The sequence below is a fragment of the Lithobates pipiens genome, unplaced genomic scaffold, assembly GCF_037356315.1.
Source record: "Lithobates pipiens isolate NorthernLeopardFrog02 unplaced genomic scaffold, aLitPip1_a1.2 Scaffold_17, whole genome shotgun sequence".
Classification (NCBI taxonomy): Eukaryota; Metazoa; Chordata; class Amphibia; order Anura; family Ranidae; genus Lithobates; species Lithobates pipiens.
The window spans coordinates 9,141,311-9,162,033 of NW_027507755.1; the positions used below are offsets into that span (position 1 = coordinate 9,141,311).

The 20,723-nt window shown below is 43.6% G+C and overlaps 1 protein-coding gene across 1 annotated transcript in view; it reads right to left on the reverse strand.

The window, feature by feature from the left end:
- Positions 1–13,088: 13,088 nt before the first annotated feature.
- Positions 13,089–20,723, reverse strand: part of DEUP1 (deuterosome assembly protein 1) — a 94,508-nt gene continuing 86,873 nt past the window's right edge. The window contains exon 13 of the mRNA XM_077484989.1: positions 13,089–17,175. Within this exon, the coding sequence (XP_077341115.1) occupies positions 16,996–17,175 (180 nt within the window). The 3' untranslated portion in view covers positions 13,089–16,995. The remainder of the gene's footprint in view (positions 17,176–20,723) is intronic.

Below are 20,723 nucleotides of genomic sequence, written 5' to 3' on the forward strand. Positions count from 1 at the left end.
CATGCGTGAGCAATATATCATTTAGTGACAACTTTGTTAAAAAAAAAAAAAAAAGTTTGTAATTTTCCCGCAACTTGTGGCAAAATATAAAATATTCCATGGACTCAACATGCCTCTCAGCAAATAGCTTGGGGTGTCTACTTTCTAAAATGGGGTCATTTGTGGGGGTTTTGTGCCATCTTGGCATTTTATGGCCTTCAAAACTGTAATAGGTAGTGAGGAGTGAAGTCAAATATTTACGCCCTTAGAAAACCTGAAGGCGGTTCTTGGTTTTCGGGGCCCCGTACGTGGCTAGGCTCCCAAAAAGTCCCACATATGTGGTATCCCCGTACTCAGGAGAAGCAGCAGAATTTATTTTGGGGTGTCATTTCACATATGCCCATAGCATGTGTGAGCAATATATCATTTAGTGACAACTTTGTGAAAAAAAAATAAAAAAAAATTAAAGTTTGTAATTTTCCCGCAACTTGTGGCAAAATATAAAATATTCCATGGACTCAAAATGCCTCTCAGCAAATAGCTTGGGGTGTCTACTTTCTAAAATGGGGTCATTTGTGGGGGTTTTGTGCCATCTTGGCATTTTATGGCCTTCAAAACTGTAATAGGTAGTGAGAAGTGAAATCAAAAATTTACGCCCTTAGAAAGCCTGAAGGCGGTGCTTGGTTTTCGGGGCCCCGTACGCGGCTAGGCTCCCAAAAAGTCCCACATATGTGGTATCCCCGTACTCAGGAGAAGCAGCAGAATTTATTTTGGGGTGTCATTTCACATATGCCCATAGCATGTGTGAGCAATATATCATTTAGTGACAACTTTGTGTAAAAAAAAAAAAAAAAATTATTTTTTGTCATTATTCAATCGCTTGAGGCAAAAAAATAAAATATTCAATGGGCTCAACATGCCACTTATCAATTTCCTTAGGGTGTCTACTTTCCAAAATGGGGTCATTTGGGGGGGTTTTGTACTGCCCTGCCATTTTAGCACCTCAAGAAATGAGATAGGCAGTCGTAAACTAAAAGCTGCGTAAATTCCAGAAAACGTACCTTAGTTTGTAGATGTGACAACTTTTGCGCAAACCAATAAATATACAATTATTGACTTTTTTTTTACCAAAGACATGTGGCTGAATACATTTTGGCCTAAATGTATGACTAAAATTGAGTTTAATGGATTTTTCTAATAACAAAAAGTAGAAAATATCATTTTTTTTCAAAATTTGCGGTCTTTTTACGTTTATATCGCAAAAAATAAAAATCGCAGAGGCAATCAAATACCATCAAAAGAAAGCTCTATTTGTGGGAAGAAAAGGACGCAAATTTTGTTTGGGTACAACATTGCATGACCGCGCAATTACCAGTTAAAGCAGCGCAGTACCAAATTGTAAAAAGACCTCTGGTCATTTACCAGCAAAATGGTCCGGTCTGAAGGTGGTTAAAGGAGAAAATCCACAAGAATTAGAAAAAATCCTTAGGAATCTCCCTTACCTTATCCAGCTGCATGGTTGTGTGGTAACAGATCCAATCTTCACCTCTCACGGTGGGCTCCATTTAGAAAACCTTTAGGGACTGGGGCTCCCTTTTTATCGGGGGATCCGCAGCCCTGGGCCTGTAAAGCACCCCACCAAGAATATGGCTGAAAAAAACAAATACTGGATCCTGGGGTCCAGCTCTCTAAAAAGAGAAGCGTTACAGGTAAAACCATGTTTCCTGTCGCATCATGGCAGCATATACTCTGAGTTGTGACTCCGCCCCCACAACCTGATAGGACCACATAGCTATAAGATGAAGATACGCCCCCGCCCCGGTATTCTCTTATTTTTCCTCACCTGTTGGGACCGCACGGATCATCACCCTCTTACCGCTTCGCCCCAGCCAGGTTCTAGCCTCTCCTGGGTGGAAGTCCTTACCGGTACAGCCTCTATGGAAGGAACCCCACTCTGGTGATCTCAGGGGTATGAATACTTTTTCTCTGCAAACAGAGCATTGCCTCTATAGCCGTTGAAAGTAAGCCTTAAACAGGCTGAAGGCATATAATAAAAAGATTGGTCTTTAAGCCTTAAACAGGCTTAGTACCTGCGGTGGTCTCCGGTTTCCTGTTCCTCCCTGGTGTCACTCTGTCTGCAACCTGACAGCATACTCTCTGCCTTCAGTATCTCTTGTCAGCTTAGGTTGTCTGGTGCCTTTACCCCAGTGTTGCCTTTCTGCCATATTTTACTTCCTTTTCCTTAGCTCTGTAGTCCCAGCACTTTGGGCAGCCTGTGTATGTCTATCTATGTCTTTTCCCTTTTCCAAGATGGCGTCAGCGGCCGCATGGCACTACTGAGCATGTGCGGGCAGGACATGACCCCGGCTCCAATTTTAAAAGGGGAAGATGCCTTTTTAACGCAGATGCCTTTTTTTGCCTGTTTTTTGTGTTCAGCTGAATTTCATGACTGCTGCATTTCTGTTTTTTCTACCCCAGTGTTGCCTCTCTGTTTGGTAAGTATCTCCCCTGTATTTTTCTTCTCTCTATTCCCCTCTTGTTTCTGTTATGGCTTTATCTTCCTTACCCTTTTTTGCGTTACCTGTGTCTTCAGGCTTCCTCTGTTTCCCTATCCATGGAGACCACTGCTCCAGCAGATCACCACCAGCATAATAGGTAAGAGGGGAGGAGTTTGGTAAGTAGAGAAGATCGAAAAAGAGAGCAGGACGCACTAGCGCTACCTAAATGGTTAGCCCCATCAGGTCTGCAAGATCATCTCGCAGAGATTCCTCGCATAGAAGAAGCCGCTCTGGCCATAGGCGGAGCCATTCGGGTGGAGGAAGTCGCTCAGGGAAAGGGAGTCGCAGAAGGAGTCGCTCCAGGTCTTGTTCAAGGCGCAGCCATTCCCGCCGAAGAAGATCCCCTGACCGGAGGCGCCATTCACCAGCACGTCACTCCCATCCTTATGAAAATACCTGCTGGGTATGCGGGGCCATAGCCCTTCCAGATATGTTGGCATGCCGCCGGTGCTTTGAAGAAGCCACCAGAGAGAAAGGGCAAGAACACAGAGAGCTCACAGAGTCTTCTGCCCCACGTGTCGCTCCCGACACGGAGTTATCTCCACGGGGTGCTTCGCTGGCTCCCCCAAGTACTTCCAGAGAGCATGATTCTCCTTCAGATGAGGAAGAACTGGAGGTTTCAGCGGGCTTTGACTTCTCCCTAATAGAGCCTTTTGTGAGGTCAGTGAAGGGGGCCATTAGCTGGGAGGAACCCCAGGAGGCCCAACCCAAAAGGAGAAAATATTTCCCGAACCTGATGAGAGACCCCGAAGCCTTCCCCTTCATTGATGAGTTTGAGGAACTTATCAGAGACGAGTGGCAGAGACCCGAGAAGAAAGCAAGTCTTAACAATCGGCTTGCCAAACTATATCCTCTAAAGGAGGCTAAAATTAAATCTCTCGTGTCCCCGCCAGTGGTGGATGCATCCCTCATGCGCGTGGCCAGACACGTTACGCTCCCTATCGAGGACGCTGTGTCATTCAAGGATGTCCTGGATAGGAAGATCGATACTGATCTCAAAAGAGCTTACTTAGCAGCAGGAGGTGTATGCAGGCCAGCAGTGGTTCTTGCAGCTGTGGGTAAGGCTATTGCCAGTTGGTCAGCAAGCACAGAAAAGCTTGTATCCAAGGCGCTGATCAGGACCAGATAGTTAGGGCCCTGCAAGAACTAAGCCTTGCAGGGGATTTTGTGGCAGAGGCATCTGTGGATGCTATTAAGTCTGCATCCAGGGCTATATTGTCCTCGGTAATGGCCAGACGGGCTCTCTGGCTCAAACCCTGGGCGGCAGATCCTGCTTCCAAGTCCAATTGGTGCCGCATCCCGTATGATGGCGAGAACCTTTTCGGCGCAAAATTGGACTCTGCTATTTCTAAGGTCACTGGCGGAAAATCAGGGCTTATCCCCTCGGATAGAAAGCCAAAGCTTCAGAGGCCTCCTCCCTTTAAGCGTAACCTCCCGGACAGGTACAGGGATGCCAAGTCCTACAGGCCTGGTAGGGAGTACAGAAGGAACTGGAAGGCCCCTCAAACGTCCTTCCTGACGTCCCAGAAGCCCAGGACCCCGGCATCTACTGACCAGAAGTCCTTTTGAAGGTGCGTCCGCCCAGCCAGCAGTGGTGGGGGCCAGACTCTCAAAGTTCACGCTGGTCTGGGGGGAAACAATAAGCGCTAACCACCGTTCGCGTCGGACACAGATGGTCATTCAGGTGACTTCCCCCGGGGGACCATTTTTGCCCAACAAACCTCCCGTCATCCCGGCAAAAGAGGTTAGCCTTGACCCGATACGTTCAGGATCTGCTCCAAAAGGAAGCAATTACCGAGGTGCCCCTATCCCAAAGAGGTCGGGGGTTCTATTCCCCTCTATTTCTAGTAAAAAAGAAATCAGGGGACCTACGTCCGGTCCTGGATCTAAACGTAAACCGCTCTATCCAGGTAGAAGCATTCAAAATGGAGAGCCTACAGTCTATCCTCCAGGCCATAAATTTGGGGGACTGGATGCTCTCCATAGATCTACAGGGCGCCTACCTCCATATCCCTATCCATTCAGAACTCCAAAAGTTCCTCAGTTTTTCGCTAAACCACAGACACTTTCAGTTCTGAAGTATTCCGTTTTCAATTTCTGCGGCTCCCAGGACCTTTACAAAGGTCCTTCTTCCCGTTATCGCGCATCTGAGGGAGAGGGGGCTGCGAGTCCACCATTATCTGGACGATATTCTCCTCCTCTCAGACAGCCGGGAGTCGCTGTTACAGCATCAAAAGATCCTCGTCTCCACTCTGCAGAATCTGGGATGGCTCATAAACTGGGGAAAGAGCCAGACTTGGCCCACCCAGAGAATGATCTTCTTAGGAGCCCAGTTGAATACAGTGCAGCTGCCTCCGGAGAAGTCTTCCCTGTTGGTCCGGAAGGTGAAGAAGGCCATTCTAGCAAGATCCCTGTCGGCCAGAGTATGCCTCAGCCTTCTAGGCTCCCTATCAGCGACAATTCCTATGGTCCGTTGGGCTCAGTGGCACACCAGACCTCTGCAGAACTCCTTCCTACATCAGTGGGATGGTTCATCCATGACCCAGACGATCCGGATCTCGGAGACAGTCAGGCGCTCATTGCGTTGTGGTCCCCACAACTTAAACAATTGCAAACACATAGTCATCCCTCCTCAGGAGGTAGTGACCACGGATGCCAGTCTAGAAGGTTTGGGAGCCCACTACCAGTCCCATGCAGCGCAGGGCCGTTGGCCTTTCGAAGTACGGGACTCGGTATCGAACGTGCTGGAGATGAGGGCAGCCCTCCAGGCTCTCCTGGTCTTCAGCTTTCTTTTAACGGGGAAGCAGGTCCTCTTAACGATGGACAACAAGGTTGCTGTCGCCTACATAAACAGACAGGGGGGGACCAGGAGTCCCTCCATGATGCGGGAAGTTCTCCCTGTGATTGAATGGGCACAGTTGAACCTGTCAGACTTGAGGGCGACTTACATCCAGGGGTTCGAGAACATCTTAGCCGACACGCTCAGCAGGGAGTTCGCCTTCAACAACGAGTGGTCCCTGAGCCCTCAGGCCTTCTCCCTCATCTGCCAGACCTGGGGTCAACCAGACATAGACCTTGCTGCGACTCCGGCAAACTCCAAATGCCGAAGGTTCCTGTCGAGGTTTCCCTTTGACTTAACGGAGGGGACAGATTGCCTCCAGCATCCCTGGAACTTCCATCTCGGGTATATCTGCCCTCTGACTCCCCTGATGCGAGATTTCTCTTAAGGCTCAAGAGATTAACGGCATTGGTGATAGCGGTGATTCCTTTTTGGCCCAGGAGGCCATGGTTCACCACCCTCCTACAACTGAGCACAGCAGACCCTCTTGCTCTTCCCTGTCAGCCGACTTGCTCTCCCAGGGCCAGCTACTACATCCAGATTCGGGGAAGCTGCACTTGATGGCTTGGGGGCTGAGAGGGCTAGGTATCTATGTCAGGGCTGCTCCCAGAAGGTAGCTGATACCCTGCTCCAGGCCAGAAAACCTACCACCAACTGCACCTACTGCGGGGTCTGGAAGAAGTTTGTTGCCTTCTCTCAGGACCTTGGCCGGGATCTGTCCTCCCTTTCGGCTCCTCTGATCCTAGAGTTCCTGCAATCAGGCTTAGACAAAGGTCTTAGCTCTAGTACTCTGAAAGTTCAGGTGTCAGCTCTATCCGCCCTGACAGGGGTTAAATGGGCTCACGATCCCCTTGTTATGCAATTTCAGAAGGCCTGTCTTAAACTAAGACCACCTAGGAAGCCTTCCTTTCCAACATGGGACCCATCAGTCATCTTAGAGGTACTATCCAAAGAACCCTGTTTTCGTCTGGAAAACATCTCCCTCTGGCACCTGACACTAAAAGTCACCTTTCCTGGTCGCAATCACATCAGTGAAGAGAGTTTCAGAGATGCAATCATTACTGATTAAGGAGCCGTATCTGATCATTAATCCAGACAGGGTAGTTCTAAGACCCTTGGATCACTTTATCCCAAAGGTGGCATCCTCTTTTCACTTCAACCAGGAAATCAACTTGCCAGCTCTTAACACAGACCAGGGTGACCCTCATCCTCTGGATGTAAGGGGCAAAATCATAAAATATCTTTCCCTGTCCAAATCCTTTAAAAGATCGGAGAACCTCTTCATCATTCCCTATGGCCTTAGGAGAGGTCAAGCAGCGTCGGCCCGAACCATAGCCTCCTGGTTGGTGAAGGCCTACTTGCTGAGTGAGTCGCAAATTCCTGAAGACCTTAGGGCTCATTCCACCAGAGCAGTGGCCACCTCCTGGGCGGCGTATTGTGGGGTCTCGGTGGAGACCATCTGCAGAGCGGCCACTTGGTCCTCCAGGAACACCTTTATCTCTCACTACAAGGTGGACTCAGCTCAGCTATCAACAGTAGAATTGGGAAGGACCATTATTCAAGCCAACTCTTCTATTCCTTGCTAATAAACGTTTACCTTTGCATCTCCCACCCAGTCTGCGAGTTAATCCCCAGAGTGTATGCTGCCATGATGCGACAGGAAAATGGAAAATTGTATACTTACCTTTCCGTAATTTTCCTTTCCTGTCGCATCTTCATGGCAGCATACAATATCCCACCCACAAAGGTGATTCATATATACAGAGAATACCGGGGCGGGGGCATATCTTCATCTTATAGCTATGTGGTCCTATCAGGTTGTGGGGGCGGAGTCACAACCCAGAGTGTATGCTGCCATGAAGGTGCGACAGGAAAGGAAAATTACGGAAAGGTAAGTATACAATTTTCCATTTTCTTCGGACACGAAGCCCGGGTACCATTCAATTCGGCCTAAAAAATACACTGCCGAAAAAACTGAGGTACTCCCAGTAAGGGGAGGGGTTATATAGGGGCCTAAACTTCCTGTCTAGGGTGTGCGAGTGTCTATCACATAGTGGTGCCACATAACCCATCAGTAAATACTGTGGCTCTGTGCCCCATCACTGCTGTTCCCGGAAGGGGGACTAGTAGTGCCCCATCATTGGTGTTCCTGGGGGGAGAGGGAATAGTGCCCCATTCATTGGTGTTCCTGAAAGTGAATAGTGCCCCGTCATTGGTGTTCCTAGAGGGAATAGTAGTGCCCCATCATTGGTGTTCCTGGGGGGGGGAATAGTGCCCCAACGGTGTTCCTGGGAGGGAATAGTGCCCTGTCATTGGTGTTCCTGGGAGGAATAGTGCCCCGTCATTGGTGTTCCTGGGGGGAATAGTGCTCCATCATTGGTGTTCCTGGAGGGGGGAATAGTAGTGCCCCATCATTGGAGTTCCTAGGGGGATGAGGCAATAGTGCCCCATCATTGGTGTTCCTGGGCAGGGATAGTGCCCCATCATTGGTGTTCCGGGGGGATAGTGCCCCATCATTGGTGTTACTGGGAGGGAATAATGCCTCATCCATTGGTGTTCCTAGGGAGGAACAGTGCCCCATCAATGGGGTTCCGGGGGGGGGGGGATAGTGTCCAATCAATTAATCTAAACAATAATTGGCCAACTAATCAATTATGAAAATAATTGCTAGTTGCAGCCCTACTATAGTCTGACAACTGATAATTTCTTTGCAGGTAAATGTCCCACAATCCCTGGGTATCATGCTCTGCAATGAAAGCTGCATAATAATTAGATTTAACACTGACCCAAGTAGAGCAATAAAGGGAAGAGATGTGTTATTAGCATTCCCAAATTTTGATGTAACACAGAGGAAATGGTGAGGTGTGCATTGGATACTGTGTGACCTGGAACAAAAAGCTGTCTTGTCCCTTTGGCGAATCGGGATAAGATAGGTAAACTAATACCTGGTAATAGCGAGTTCCTGAGGGAGCATCGTGTGGCGCTGGTCTCATGGCTGAAGGCAGATTGAGATTTTTCAATTGATTTCTTATTTTTAGCACAGAAACCAGTGACATTAGTCAGACAGAAGTAACAATCTGCACATGAGCACTCTTTTCTCGCTATATCATTGGACCAGAAAATGGCATTCCAAGTTCCTCTGAGCCAAACTCTAAGATCAATAGCACATTTTGCAAAAAGAATGTGAGGAGCGCATTCCTTGTCTTGACCAACAATCTTACAATCATATTCCTTTTTTTGTTTTCCACTCCTCCAGTCATCCACTTGACCACTGGGCACTTAATCCCCCTTCCTAACCAGACCAATTTTCAGCTTTCGGTGCTCTCACAATTTGAATGACAATTACTCAGTTATGCAACATTGTACCCATATGAGATGTTTGTCCTTTTTTTTTCACACAAATAGAGCTTTCTTTTGGTGGTATTTAATCACGGCTGGGTTTTTAATTTTTTGCGCTATAAATCAAAAAAGACAGAAAATTCGGTAAAAAAATAAATAAATAATAATAATTCTTTGTTTCTGTTAAAATTTATTACAGAGTATTGGCAGAGTATTGCACAATGATGCAGAGCTGTGGGCACTACACAGTCATGACGTGACACCAGTTTGTTTACAAGTGATCGCTCCGTCATTTGACGGAGCGATCACGTGGTAAACAGCCACTAGTATCAGCCGTTTACCGTGATGAGCCGGGTCCTCCGGAGCCAGCAGTCATGGATGTTCCCGGTTGCATGGGATATCCCATGGAGACGTCCACCCAGAATAAGCCGACCACACTGTAGCCGTCTTTCGGCTATAGCCAGGTCGGCATGTGGTTAAACTTATTTTATTTAAAAAAAAAAAACTAACACGTCATACTTTTGCTCAATGCTTTTGCACAGAGCAGCCCTGATCCTCTTCCTCTTCCTCATTGGCGAGTGCCCCCACGAAAACCTGCTTCCTGGGGGCACCCATGCGTGCTCACTCCTACTCCACCCTGTCTGCGTTTATGGACACAGAACAGATGGCTTGGCCCTGCCCCCCCCAGTCACACCATTTGATAGAATACATTAAAGATAAAAAAAAATAAAAAAATTAAAGGCTTTAGAACCACTTTAGCTGCTTGCCTACTTGCCACTTTTACCCCCTTCATGCCCAAGCAAGTTTTCTGCTTTCAGCGCTGTCGCACTTTGAATGACAATTGCACGGTTATACAACACTGTATCCATATGAATTTTTTTTTAACACAAATAGAGCTTTCTTTTGGTGGTATTTAACCACTTCAATACTGGCCACTTGTACACCCTTCCTGCCCAGACCAATTTTCAGCTATTAGTGCTCTCACCCTTTGAATGACAATTACTCATGCTACACTTTACCCAAACAAAATTTTTGTTTGGCTTTCAGCGGCTGCAGGAGGAAAATACAGCTGATTTACTAGAGTAAATGTCACCCTCCCCACAGGTGTGGTTGGTGGGGGTGTTTGGGCCCCCTGGAGCATGGGGGAGCCATAATCCGTTCTGAATAATATGTCTGGGTTTCAGGCAGACCGAAACCTGAACACATGATTTGGAACCTGGACTGACCGGGTAGACATATGCAGAATTAAAAAAAATTGTTTAGTTTCGTTATTTACATAAATTTGTTTCGTTAAATTCATTTACATAAACAAAGTGGTTAAAGTCCCCCCTCTTTTTGGGAAGAAAAAGGGATCTGTTTCTCCTCGATTTGGCCTTTCCTCTTTTTTCTTCCTCCCCTACTTTAAAGATCTATTATGGTTCTGGGTTTATCTAATTATATTTTAATGTGAATACATGGCACCACATCACCCTGGTTCTGTCCATAGATAATATGCAGTGCCTCTAATAAGGATGACTGGATTCGTATTTGTGCTGTTCTATTTGCCATAAATATTTGAGTATGTAAATTCCATACAATGTAAATTCCCCTAATGAAGGAAGACCGGGATCCAACCAGATACGAGGCTATTTCTCCACCGGGGAAGGGACTTTAAAACGTGCCTAGAACGTGAGAAACCAAAATATATATATATATATATATATATATATATACCTTCATCATGAAAACATCAGTTTAATTATATCTTGTTAAAAGATGCCATCTAGATCAACCCAACAAGATACAATAAAAATGATGTTTTTATGACGTGAAGGTTTTTATATATTTGGTTTCTCATGTTCTAGGCACATTTAAAGTCCCTTCCCCGGTGGAGTAATAGCCTTGTATCCGGTTGGATCCCGGCCTTCCTTCATTAGGGCACTTTACATGGAATATATATTTATACAGACATTTATATGGAACTTGAAACTAATGGGATGGTGCCACAGTGAGACTCCTTTTTCATTGCGTTTGTAGAGTCTACTTTTTCCTTTATTCATTATTTGGGTATAAACATAGTTATAGAAAACTCTGTTCAGATTTCAAGCTTTTTTTTTATGATTCTGCAATATCACCAAACAGGTGAACTGTTTTCTACTCCATGTAGTTGCCTCAAGGGGAAAATCGAAATCAATGTTGACTTTCCAGTGCTGAATTTTGCTTAATATTCTATTTTCCGCATATGAAATTAGCTGTGTAGCTAGATTAGCATTTTAAAGCGTAACTAGTCTTCATCTGAGCACCACAAACCAAAAACTATTTTATTTTGCTGAAAAATCTACTTTGAAAAACACCCCCCTAGCATTTCTGGAAGTGGCCACCTTAACCACTTCACACAAAACAACGTACCCGTACATCAGTACTTTGATGCAAAATACCAGGGTTATGGCAGCTAGCAGAGAGCTAGCTGCCATAACCTTGGTACCTTCTGGAATGCCATGCATTTCTCTTTAAGATAAAAGTGGTCTCCATGGCGGATTCGCCACAAGATCCCTTTTATCAGTGGCGTCTCCGCCGACAGACGAGATAACTTTTGTGCAAACCAAACGCTTATTGCAATTTTTTTTAACCAAAAATATGTGGAAGAATACATATTGGCCTAAACTGAGGGAGACTTTTTTTTATATATTTTTTGGGGGATATATATTACAGCAAAAGTAAAAAAATTGTTTTTCCCCCCCAAAATTTACGCTTTTTTTGTTTATAGTGCAAAAAATAAAAACCGCAGAGGAGATCAAGTAAAAAGAAAGCTCTGTTTGTGGGGAAAAAAAAAACAAAAAAACGTCAATTTTGTTTGGGTACAGCGTTGCATGACACCATCAGTTAAAGCGACGCAGTGCCGTATCGCAAACAAGGGCTTGGTCAGCAAGGGGGTAAAGCCTTCTGGGGCTGAAGTGGTTAAAGGAGATTTTTTTTCCCCCCAAGTGACTTTTTTTCTTAAATTGCATTTTAGTGTAAATATGAGATATGAGTTTTTTTTGACCCCAGATCTAATATTTAAGGGGTTTTCAAATGACAAGGGATGCTTACATTCCTTGTAATAGGAATAAAAGTGACCCTAAAAATTTTATTTAAAAAGATAGTGTCAAAATAAAAAGCAAAAATAAATGAAAAAAATGTAAAGCGCTCCAACCCAATGAGCTTGCGCGCAGAAGCAAACACCTACGCGAGTAGCGCCCGCATATGAAAATTGTTCAAACCACACGTTGGGTATTGCCGCGATCGTTAGAGCGAGAGCAATAATTCTAGTTATATAACCTCCGATAATGCAAAACTAGTAACCTGTAGACATTTTTAAACATCGCCTATGGAGATTTTTAAAGGGTAAAAGTTTGTCGCCGTTGGACGAGCGGCCGCAATTTTGAAGCGTGACATGTTGGGTATCAATTTACTCGGCATAACATTATCTTTCACAATATATATATATAAAAAAAAATGGGCCAACTTTACTGTGTGACAGGAAGTATTGCAAAGACCGCCATTTTATTCTCTAGAGTGTTATTAAAAAAAAAAAAAAAAAAAAACACCACACAACACACACACATATATATAGGGGGATATGCTTAGCTGAGAAAATTACTCCTCCCCTCCTAAAGACTCATTTGCCTAGGCATGGAAACCAGAAAGTAACTAATTAAATGTAAAAACAAAAAAAATATGCAAGCAGGTGTAGACAGGCGGCATCTCCCTCCTTAGCGGTCAATAGGATCGCTTCTCCTCTCGGCCAATCAGGTGACAGATCTTAGGACCCACTTCCTGATTGGCCGCGAGGAGAATCAGGATGATAATAGTGCATATTAATTCGCTATTGTCACACAACCTTTTTTGAAGCCTATTCGAGCTTCTGGCTCTAATCACATGCTTCTTTAAAAAAAAAAAAAAAAAAAAAAAAAAAAAAAAAGCACCATTGGAATCCATGCCTCTGGCGCCCCACATGTAGATAAGAGGGCCAGCCCCTCAGCATTACTGCCACCACTGGTAGGTAACCTTGGCACTCCAGCTGTGGTGAAAATAAAAATCCCATGAGTCATTGCAAGACAGCCGCAGGCACAACTCCCAAAGCCAGAGGCATGATGGGATTTGTAGTTTCACCCCAGCTGGAGTGCCTTCCCCTGCCCTATAGTATTTAACTTAGCTCCTCCCACACAAACAGCGAGGTGGAGGAGCTGGTCCAGCACGGAGTTATTAGTCTTAGAAGAAGAGGAAAGGGCTGGGACTTGGCATATCTCCAGGAATGTACCTTTCCTGGGAGCAGTCAAATACTGTAGCAAGTTCACATGAATAAAAAAAATGATTTATGGAAAAGAAAAACGACAAGTAACCACCTAAAATACTTGATTTTTCTAAGATTTTTATCTGCAAATGAGTTGGCGACAGGGTCATCTGCGCAGGATAAAATGAAGCAAACAAGAAAACTTCAATGTTAGGTTTACATACATCAAGTAGAGACACATTAAAGATAATACTTGTAGAATGTTTTAAAATCCAACACAAAATATGAAATGTATATAATAGTAATTAAAATTCAGGGAACAACATTTTCTGCTCAGATATGGAGACACTGAGATCTCAGCTCTAGAGAGGCTGTATTGGGTATTCTGCTAAAGCTTTGTAGGATCCAATGAGTTACTAAGGCTGGCCATACATTATACAATTTTCTTCTATAGATTTCCTTTAGATTTACCAAAACCATATAATATGAGGTCAAATCTGAACCCTTTCAGTTTGTGTGTAATCAGGCAGGCCCTTGTACTACACAGTTGAAGGTAAATCTAAAGGATTGTAAATTGTATGGTGTATAGTCAGCTTAAGAGATGGGAGATGAGCAGTGTCAGGACACACCTATACTTTTTTTTTTTTATCATCTCTTAAAAGGCAAAATTACTTTTCTATTTTTTTGCTTTTAAGTGTAAATATAGTTTTGACCCCAGATCTCGCACTAAAGAGGCCCTGCTTATTTCTATTACAAGGGATGTAAGATCGTTAGCGCGAGAACAATATTTCTAGCACTAGAGCTCCTCTAACGCAAATCAGGTAACCTGTAACAATGTTTAAAGCGTTGCCTATGGAGATTTTTTAAGTACCGTTGTGTCTCACTATTCCACGAGTGTGCGCAATTTTAAAGCATGACATGTTAGGTATCTATTTACTCGACGTAACATCAGCTTTCATACAAAAATATTGGGCCAACTTTACTCTTTTGGTGTCCCCCCCTCCCATTTCATAAAAGTGTATTTCTTACAAAAAAATTGTGACATAAAAAAAAATATTGCAACGATCGCCATTTTATTTTCTATGGTCTTTGCTAAAAAATAAAAAAGGATATACACACATACATATATACATACAAAAAAATTGGGCTAACTTTAAAAAAAAGTGTATTTTTTCCCCAAACAATTGCTGCGCAAATACAGTGTGACAAAGTATTGCAACAATCTCCATATTATTCTCTAGGGTCTCTGCTAACAAAAATAAATATATATATATATATATATATATATATATATATATATATATATAATGTTTGGATAATGTCCAAGTAATTTTCTAGCAAAAAATTGTGATTTTAACATGTAAACAACAAATGTCAGAAATAGGCCTGGTCCTTCATACAAGAGGATATTGGGGGGGGGGGGGGGGGGACATATTAGGAAGTATAGTGTGATCTTTATGCTGGAGTCCTCATCATACACTGTAAACTGTAAGAGCGCATGTTGATGGGCATTGTTATCCTGCACTGGTCAACACAGGTTGTCAAAAAATGGCAATGACATCAATTAAATATACATGGCAGCCTGGCCTACTGAGGTGTGTTTGAGGTGCATGCCAGTCAGTCTTCTTATGTCAAATGCTGCATTTGCTATTCTTTTGCACGTTTTTTTTTTTTTTTTTAAAGCCAGCAGCCACAAATACTGCAGCTGCTGACTTTTAAAATAGTGACACTTACCTGTCCAGCGCGCCCGCGATGTCGGCACCCGAAGCCGATCTCTCGATCGTCTCTCGGGTGCTGCCGCCGCCATCTTGGGTATGGGAATCAGGAAGTGGAGCCTTTCGGCTTCATTTCCCGGTTCCCTACTGCGTATGCGCGAGTCGCGCTGCGCAATGAGGATAGACCCGCTGCCTCTGGGATCTGTGCGTTTCCCAGCAGGCAGCGGGGGACTTTCGGAAAGGGGCGTAATCTACACCCCTTTCCGCAGAGAGCTATCCAGGAAGTGGGTGCAGATACCTGTACTGTACAGGTACCTGCACCCCCCTCCCCCTGAAAGGTGCCAATTGTGGCGCCGGAGGGGGGGAGGATTCCAATGAGCGGAAGGTCCACTTTAGGGTGGACCTCCGCTTTAAACGCAGCTTTAGAAAAAGGATGCCTGTCAACAAGAGCCCTAAAAGCCAAAACGTTAGGCGAGTGATTGACTCTCACATGTTGTTACCTGGAACCCAGGGTGCTGCACAGCTCGTCTGTGAGACTCAGGGAACCCAGGGTGCTGCACTCCGTGGTATCTTTATTGAAGCATTAAAATCACAGCACAGGTATGACAGGAGCAAGAAAGGTAACGCGTTTTGTGCTAAAGTCAGCGCTAAGAGTAAGCGATGACTTTTGCGGGAAACGAGTTACCTTTCTTGTTCCCATCATACCTGTGATGTGATGCAATTTTAACCACTTGCCAACCGCTGCACACCGGCACAATGGCAGCAGTGGGCATACCTGTTGCATCCCCTTTAAGAGGCGGTGATGGAGCGCGCATGCCTGCCGCATACAGTGTGACCGTGCCCTCAGGACTAGCGGACTTTGTCTGCCAATCTCCCGGCGATCGTGTCACAGAGCCTCAGAACAGGGAAGTGCCTATGTAAACAAGGCATTTCCCCGTTCTGCCTTGTGTCACTACAGAGAACACTGCTCTCTGTCATGTGAGTTGAAGCCCATCCCCCCCACAATTAGAATAACTCCCTAGGACACACTTAACCCCTTCATCACCCCCTAGTGGTTAACTCCTTCCCCACCAGTGTTATTTACACAGTAATCAGGGCATTTTTATAGCAATGATCGCTGTATAAATGACAATGATGCCAAAAAAAAAAAAAAAGTGTCCTCCATAATGTCGCAGTGACGATAAAAATGGCAGATGGCCACCATTACTACAAAAAATAAAAAAATAAATAAAAAGGTATAATAAAAATGCCATAAAACTATCCCCTATTTTGTAGACTCTATAACTTTTGTGCAAACTGATCAATATATGCTTATTGCGATTTTTTAACAAATATATGTAGAATACATATCGGCCTAAACTGAGAAAAAAATATTTTTTTATATATATATTTTTGGGGGGATATTATAGCAAAAAGTAAAAAATATTGCATTTTTTTCTCCAAAATGTAAGCTTTGTTTATAGCGCAAAAAATTTAAATCGCAGGGGTGATCAAACACCACCAAAAGAAATCTCCATTTGTGGGTGGGTGGGGGGGACATCAATTTTGTCTTGGTACAACGTCGCACGCCGGCGCAATTGTCAGTTAAAGAGACACAGTGCCGAAACGCAATAAAGTGCCCTGGTCAGGAAGAGGGTAAAATCTTCTGGGGCTGAAGCAGGTAATGCTTCAATAAAGATTCCAAGGAATGCAGCAATATTCCAAATTTTGCAAGTTAAAGAGCCCCAAAAGTCCAACAAGTGACTCAATCCATCATGCACCACCTATGGCGGCATTACCTGTATGAAATCTTTTATTGAAAAATAATACTAAGAAAGTAAGGCTGCCATGGCCCTTCTGCAAATGATTGTTCCTGGTCATACTGATTTATTAACTTCATTGCTTTGTGTCACAGGCCTGGGGTAACAATACAAATCAGAAGACTCTGACTTTGCATTGCTTCCTCTAGGCAAGTGACTCAAAGTATAGGATGTCAAGAGGAAGTCAGACAACAAGCATTTTCAGAAGGTCTTCAGTAAAGGCAGGCTTTGTAGTTCTCGGAGTAGAAATGTGTCATATATTATATATACACAGTTATTTCACTTTGAACATTGATAGCTTTGTAACATTATCTAGAAACATTACATCATAAATTAATTTTTTTAATGTTTTCATAAAACGTTGAGTGCAGACCACAATTTGGAGAATTACAGTGTCTATAAAACTGCTTGAATGTATGCATTAAACAAAGCTTAGGTCTGTAGGCATGTACTTGTGGATCTACAATAGTTTTCTAATATAAAATTACAAACAAGTATTCTTTTCTTGCTTTGCTCAGGAAGCTGCAATACATGTGCTGTATCCGTGTGATGTGTATTTGGTCAGAGTGTCCTCTGACTGTCTCTGCAGTTCCTCAATGTGAGAATTCAGAATCCTTTCAAAGTCCTGAGCTCTTCTGTTCTCCTCCAGCAGGAATCTTTCTGCTGCCGCTAGGAAGGATTCTTCTCGGTCACACTACAATGGAACAAGATATTGCAGTAAGTGCTAGTTCACCGGTCACAGCCAGGTCTCAATACTATGGGGCTATATTGTCCTCGGATGACAACCATTGTGAACAATGGTCTCCTAACTGTGGCCCAAGGGCCAGATGCAGCCCTTTGCTTCCCTTTAGTTGACCCTTGGGGCACCGATATAAGGCACTATCCCTCCCACACCATTAATGAGGCACTATCCCTCCCACACCATTAATGAGGCACTATCCCTCCCACACCATTAATGAGGCACTATCCCTCCCACTGACACCAACGGTGGGGCACCGTTCCTCCCACCGACACCAACAATAAAAGGGCTTTTGCTCTTACTAGCACCAACAATGGGGCACTATTGCTCCCACTGACACCAAAAATAAGGGTCTTTTCTCCTCCTACTGACCAAAAGGCACGAGGAGTACAAAATCTGCACAGAAACCAATTAGCTTCAATATTTTTGTTAAAGGTTAATTGAACAAGCTGAAGTTAGAAGCGGATTGGCTACCATGCACAGCTGCACCATTTTGTGCCCTCCAGTTTTAGTGAATCAATCCCCAAGGGTCAATGTCTCCCCCGCCCTCCATTGCAGCTAATCAAGCACAGAGTATGGGGAACATCTCTTTTCACGATTGTGACTGTAGAAACACATGGATCTGTTTTACTGAACAGCCAGACACTGGCTAAAAAAATAAAATAAAAATTAAAATAAAAAAAGATTATACCAAGCTCATGAGATCTGGACGTTTTAAAAAACGGCCTAAGCATGGCAAGTGGTTAGGATGGCAAATACAGGTACATCTAAAAAAATTTGAATATCATCAATTCAATAGTCATTCAATTGAAAAAGTGAAAATTATATATTATATAGATGCATTACACACAGAGTGATATATTTCAAGCATTTCTCTCTTAATTTTGATGATTATGGCTTATAGCTAGTGAAAATTCAAGATTCTGTATCTCAGAAAATTAGATTACAGAAGACCAATAAAAGAAAAAAAAGATTTTACTACAGAAATGTTGGCTTACTGAAAAGTATGTCCATGTACAGTATAGCATGCACTCAATACTTTGTCGGGGCTCCCTTTGCATGAATTACTGCATCAATGTGGTGTGGAATGAAGGTCAGCTGCTGGCACAGCTGAGGTGTAATGGAAGCCCAGGTTGCTTTGATAGCGGCTGTCAGCTCACCTGCATTGTTGGGTCTGGTGTCTCTTATCTGCCTCTTGACAATATTCCACAGATTCTCTATTGGGTTTAGGTCAGGCAAGTTTGCTGGCTAATCAAGCACAAAGATACCATGATAATTAAACCAGCTACTGGTACTTTTGGCAGTGTAAGCAGGTGCCAAGTCCTGCTGGAAAATAAAATCAGCATCTCCATAAAGCTGCTTAGCAGAGGGAAGCATGAAGTGCTCCAGAATTTCCTGGTAGAGGTTTGCACTGACTTTGGACTTAATAAAAACACAGTGGACCAACCCCAGCAGATGACGTGGCTCCAAGTCATCAAGGACTGTGGAAACTTCACACTGGACCTCATGCAACCTGTGCCTCTCCACTCTTCCTCCAGACTTGGGGACCTTGATTTTCAAATGAAATGCAAAAATTTACTTTCATCCGAAAAGAGGACTTTGGACCACTGAGAAACAGTCCAGTCCTTTTTCTCCTAAGCCCAGGTAAAATGCTTCTAACGTTGTCTTTGGTTTAAGAGTGGCTTGACACAAGGAATGTGACAGTTGTAGCCCATTTCCTAGATACATCTGTGTTTGGTGGATCTTGAAGCATTGACACCATAGTCCACTCCTTGTGAATCTCCCCCAAATTCTTGAATGGCCTTTGCCTCAAAAAACTCTCAAGGCTGTGGTTATCCCTGTTGCTTGTGCACCTTTTTCTATCCCACTTTTTTTCTTCCACTCAACCTTCCATTAATATGCTTGGATACAGTACTCTGAACAGCCAGCTTCTTTAGCAGTGACCTTATGTGACTTACCCTCCTTGTGGAGGGTGTCAATGACTGTCTTCTGGACAACTGTCAAGTTATCAGTCTTCCCCATTGTTGCATAACCTACTGAACCAGACTGTGAGACCAATTAAAGGCTCAGGAAACCTTTACAGGTATTTTGAGTTAATTAGCTGATTAGAGTGGGACACCATGAGTCTACCATTTTGAACTTTTTCACAATATTTTAATTTTCTGAGATACTGAATTTTGGGTTATCACTAGCTGTAAGCCATAATCAAAATTAAAAGAAAAATACTTGAAATATATCACTCTTTGTGTAATGAATCTATATAATATACGCATTTCACTTTTTGAATTGAATTACTGAAATAAATGATGATATTCTAATTTTTCAAAATTTCTAAATTTTTGAGATGCACCTGTATGTAACGTTCATTAAAAATATGTGCTGATCCTAAGGTCTTTGTTCAGGCACTTCCTTTTATAAAGGTGACAATTGTGATCTAAACACAGTAAACAGGAGTAGAATGTGAAATTCTGCCCAATTCAGAATCCCAACTCACTCTCTTGTCGCAGAAAGATCTCCTATTCCTCCTTGATGATTGAGGCACACCGGCATCTAACTGGATCTACATCAGGTGACCCACCGAGGAGATGATCTTGTGACATAGAAGGAAACACATTTCCTAAGATTTCAGGATATAGGCCAGAAGATGTGGATTCTCCAACGAGACCCAGGATGGAGATAGTAGGGTGAGCCAGTCTCAATGTAGTGTGCGCCACATCAATAAGAGCCAAAGTGGCCTCTTAATGCCACACTAATAACACAGGACTGTGACTCCTCAAGTATAACCTCGCCCGAGTAGAGATTAAAGAAAATATGATTGAAGAAATGAAAGCCTAGAAAAATTCAGCTACCACATCTACAGTGAGGGAAAAAAGTATTTGATCCCCTGATTTTGTACGTTTGCCCACTGACAAACAAATAATCAGTCTATTATTTTAATGGTAGGTTTATTTTAACAGAGAGACAGAACAAGAACAATATCCATAAAAACCCATTAAAAAAAAAAAAGTTATAAATTGATTTGCATTTTAATGAGTGAAATAAGTATTTGATCCCCTATTAATCAGCAAGATTTCTGACTCCTAGGTGTCTTCTATACAGGTAAACCGGGGAGTAAAAGGGAGTGCTCCTAATATCAGCTTGTTACCTGTATAAAAAGACACCTGTCCAAAGAAGAAATCAATCAGATTCCAATCACTCCATCATGGCCAAGACCAAACCTCTGTCCAAGGATGTCAGGAACAAGATTGTAGACCTACACAAGGCTGGAACAGTCTACAAGACCATCATCAAGCAGCTTTGCGAGAGGGTGACAACAGTTGGTGCGATTATTCGCAAATTTAAGAAACACAAACTGTCAATCTCCCTCGATCTGGCGCACCATGCAAGACCTCAACTTGTGGAGTTTCAGTGATCATGAGAACGGTGAGGAATCAGCCCATAACTACACAGGAGAATCTTGTCAATGATATCAAGGTAGCTGAGACCATAGTCACCAAGAAAAC